Source organism: Malurus melanocephalus, unplaced genomic scaffold (assembly GCF_030028575.1).
Source record: "Malurus melanocephalus ecotype Western Australia unplaced genomic scaffold, MMel_1.1 scaffold_8632, whole genome shotgun sequence".
Classification (NCBI taxonomy): domain Eukaryota; kingdom Metazoa; phylum Chordata; class Aves; order Passeriformes; family Maluridae; genus Malurus; species Malurus melanocephalus.
This window is the reverse complement of record NW_026631862.1, coordinates 1-1,197: the sequence shown is the minus strand read 5'-3', so window position 1 is coordinate 1,197 and position 1,197 is coordinate 1. Positions and strand designations below refer to the sequence as shown.

The following is a 1,197-nucleotide window of genomic DNA, read 5'->3' as shown; positions in this document are numbered from 1 at the left end:
TTTGAGCAAGGACACATTCAGACTCAACATGCTCATCCTTTGTTTTTCCACTAAAGCAGGATTTTCCCATTCCCAAACCTTGGACAGATGGAGGAGGAGGAGGCTGTGAGGAAGAGGAGGATGTCCCAGGACCCCAAGGCAGGTGAGGAGGAAGTCACTGCTCCTTTTCCCTCTCTTCTCCTCCATCTCCCAGCCCAGCATCACCTCTGGCTGCAGGACAACCTCACTGCTGATGCCGTCCTGCCAGGGATGGATTGGGGGGATTTCCTTCCCCTTCCCTCTGGCACAGCGGCAAATCCCATCCTCTCCTTGTCCTTCCTTCCCCAGACAAAGAGCTGAGGATGGAGACCAAGGAGGAAAAATCCCCCCAGCAGAACCTCGTGGAAGAGGCTGTTTTGAGCGGGTCCACAGCAAAGGAATCCAATGGAGAGGAAACGCCGTGGAGATCGCACAAAAAGAGGGGCTCCAAACCCAGGCCAGGGTGCTCTGAGAGGAAAAGACCCACCCTGTGCCAGGAAGGCACTCAGAGCTTCAACTGGGGCTTGGAGCTGGGGGTCCTTGAGGAGCTTCACGCTGGGGAGAAGCCCTACAAGTGCTTGGAGTGTGGGAGGAGCTTCAGCCGGAGCAACGATCTGCTCCGTCACCGGCTGATCCACACTGGGAAATGGCCCTATGAGTGTGGGGAATGTGGGAAGGGCTTCAGGTGTAGCTCTGAACTGATCCGCCACGAGCGCATCCACACAGGGGAGAGACCCTATGAGTGTTCTGAGTGTGGGAAGAGGTTTCAGAACAGCTCCAGTCTTCTCAAACACCAGCGGACTCACACAGATGAGAGGCCCTTCCGCTGCCCCGACTGTGGGAAGGGCTTCAAGCAAAACTCAAACCTCATCACCCACCAGCGCATCCACACAGGGGAGAGGCCCTACGAGTGTTCCCAGTGTGGGAAGTGCTTCAGCCGGAATTCTCATTTGACCAAACACCAACGCCGGCACTGGTAAGGGAAGCCCCTGTGAGTGCCCTAAGTTTGGGAAGAGCTCCATGCGGTGCTCCAACTTCATCCCCCATCAGAGGACTCACGTTGGGCAGACACCTGGTGACCCACATTCCTGGTAATCCCCATACAGACGACACCTGGCTGGTGGTCTCCACATCCTCCTGGATCCCTGTAAGCACCTGCATGAGCACAGGGGCAGGAAC

The 1,197-nt window shown here is 56.6% G+C and overlaps 1 protein-coding gene across 1 annotated transcript; it reads left to right on the top strand.

The window, feature by feature from the left end:
• Positions 1-43: 43 nt before the first annotated feature.
• LOC130588646 (zinc finger protein with KRAB and SCAN domains 1-like) lies at positions 44-994 on the top strand (the record flags this gene model as incomplete). Its single annotated transcript, XM_057389549.1, has 2 exons — positions 44-142; positions 328-994. Coding segments are annotated over exons 1-2 (722 nt in total), but the record flags the coding sequence as incomplete, so codon positions are not given.
• Positions 995-1,197: the final 203 nt, after the last annotated feature.